We start from the raw sequence: 2,500 nt of genomic DNA on the forward strand, positions 1-2,500 counted from the left end.
AATTAAGTCATTCCTCCCAACTTTTGGCTCTCTAGCTGATTGAGCTCTCCGTTCTTTGAATGGAGAAGCTGCACAAACTCAACAATTATTCTGTCTTCTCAAACCCAAAATAATTAGCCTGGAGCTGGCCACAGTGTTGTGTATGGGAGCGGTTTTATCTTCTTAATGTATCTATGAGGCTCCCTGGATGACTTCACCTCTGGGACCTCAGTGTATTGTTATTGAGGCTAAACAACGTGCGGAGGACGGCGGAGGAGCCAAGACTTTACCTTGGAATTGAAAGCTCTTAATGAGGAATTAATGGCGCTATTAATCACCATCAAGGCAGCGTTGTGCCGGGGATCGATAGCAGGAAAACACACCGTAGAAGACTGCCGGGAAGTAGACTGTGAAATCAGACGGAGTGCCATGGTAGCATTGACCTCCTCCACGCAGACGGGAACTTTCAGGAACAGGTCAAGTGATGCGATTTGCTCAAGGGTGCAGGCAGGCTAGGCCTTGGATGGCAGGGATCGAACCCGGTACCTATTGGCTGTGAGACGAGCCCCCCATTACGCTGTTGAATGGTAAATGGACTGCATTTTTATACCGCTTTCCTAACCAGTGGCCACTCAAAAGCGCTTTACAATTTTGCCTAGCACGCCGACTGCGGATTCTGCCACGCAAGTTGACAGCCTGCTCGTCAGGAGCAGTTGAGGTGTCTTGCTCAGGGACACCTTAACACTCATCTAGGAGGAGCCGGGGATCGAACTAGCAACCTTCCAGTTACCAGCCAACCCGCTCTACCATGAGCCTCATGTCGCCCCCCCCGTTCCCCTGCCCCCCCTCAACATACCGCCACCATGTTTGTGATTTTATTCACTCGTTTCCATTTGACTACTTAGTATTGAGGAAGGCGGTTTTCTCAAAGGGACTCACTTTGAATTCAGACGAAGGTCAGGGAGGAGCAGGTAGGGGCGTGGCCTCCTGCTCAAGGACGCCTCCAGGCTAGGCTGCAGACATTAGAGGATCAAACCCCCAACCTTTCAGCCACCCTAACCTTCCCCTTCTCCACACACTTCCACATGCTTTTTAACATTAAACTGTTCAGCATTGAACACCTTATCCTAAAGGGACTTCTAGTGAATTCAGATCCAGCAGGAGCAGGCAGGGGTCAAGAGTCTCGCTCATAGATTTAGGAGTCACCACCATCACCTTTATCTAACCACCCCTGTCACCCCCCCTCCAGCATTGTGGGCCACACAGAGCCCTACACCAAGCTGTGCTGCAAGGGCTTCTGCATCGACATCCTGAAGAAGCTGTCGCGCAACATCAAGTTCTCCTACGATCTGTACCTGGTCACCAACGGCAAGCACGGCAAGCTGGTCCGCGGGATCTGGAACGGGATGATCGGCGAGGTGAGACAACTACGACCGTCAAGACCATCACAACCACCACGACCATCAGGACCATCCCAACCATCACTACCATCACCACCATCACCACCACCATTACCAACACCGTCACCACCACCGCCATCACCCTCACCACCATCACCACCACCATTACCAACACTGTCACCACCACCGCCATCACCATCACCACCATCATGACAATCACCACCATCACCATCACCACCACCATTACCACCATCATGACAATCACCACCATCACCATCACCACCATCACCACCACCATTACCAACACCGTCACCACCATCACGACTGTCACAACCGTTACAAGTTCTTTAGGATGTTTACACATGATTCCTTGATTCTGATTCAGATTCAGAAGATCTTTAATACTGTGATTCCTTGATTCTTATTACAACAAGCAGAGAAACGGCACAAAATATAATACTAGCTAAAACATGCCACAGAACGTTTGAAACACAAGAGTTCCCAACTCACTAACCTCCTGTTCAGAGTCCAGGAGCTGCTTTGCTCCCCTGTCGAGTTGTCGTTTCAAACTTTAGATGAAATTCTTGTTGTTGCTCCAGTATTGTTGGAACACTTTGGTTGTTCGCAGCCTTCCCTCCTTAGTCACGTTTGGATGAAAACAAACTGACTACACGTAAATGTGACAGGACATAAGCGGCACATCTCGGAGGGTTCTCCCAATGCTTTGAACGGGACTGTTGGATTTACTTCGTGAACAACAAGACAGCAAGCAGCCTGGGCACAAAAACCTGACAGCACTGTGGCGCCTGGTGTGTCCTTAAGTGTCCTGAAGTGGTAGAAGGGGTCCAGGGGAGACATGGCTGGCTGGACGCGGAGCATCAATGTCACGCTAAGAGGCGTTCACATTTACAATTTAGCGCTGACACTTGAGTGACTTCCAAAGTGACTTCAGAGTTAGGCCGACAACAATCAAACTTTAATTTGGAGAAAAAGAAAGTTAGTTTCGAAAACAAACAATCTAAAATAATCTCAGAGTAGCAAATTAGAACTAAAGGTAAGTCAGATGTATGTATTAGTATTAACATATGCATCATATAGAAGCAGACCATAAAATGAATGGA

At 48.6% G+C, this 2,500-nt stretch overlaps 1 protein-coding gene across 1 annotated transcript in view; it reads left to right on the plus strand.

The window, feature by feature from the left end:
- Positions 1-2,500, plus strand: part of grin2ca (glutamate receptor, ionotropic, N-methyl D-aspartate 2Ca) — a gene marked incomplete at both ends in the record, with an annotated part of 43,202 nt that overhangs the window by 24,935 nt on the left and 15,767 nt on the right. The window contains one exon of the mRNA XM_079747068.1: positions 1,229-1,397. Within this exon, the coding sequence (XP_079603194.1) occupies positions 1,229-1,397 (169 nt within the window). The remainder of the gene's footprint in view (positions 1-1,228; positions 1,398-2,500) is intronic.

The sequence above is a fragment of the Pollachius pollachius genome (assembly GCF_949987615.1).
Source record: "Pollachius pollachius genome assembly, chromosome: 11".
Classification (NCBI taxonomy): domain Eukaryota; kingdom Metazoa; phylum Chordata; class Actinopteri; order Gadiformes; family Gadidae; genus Pollachius; species Pollachius pollachius.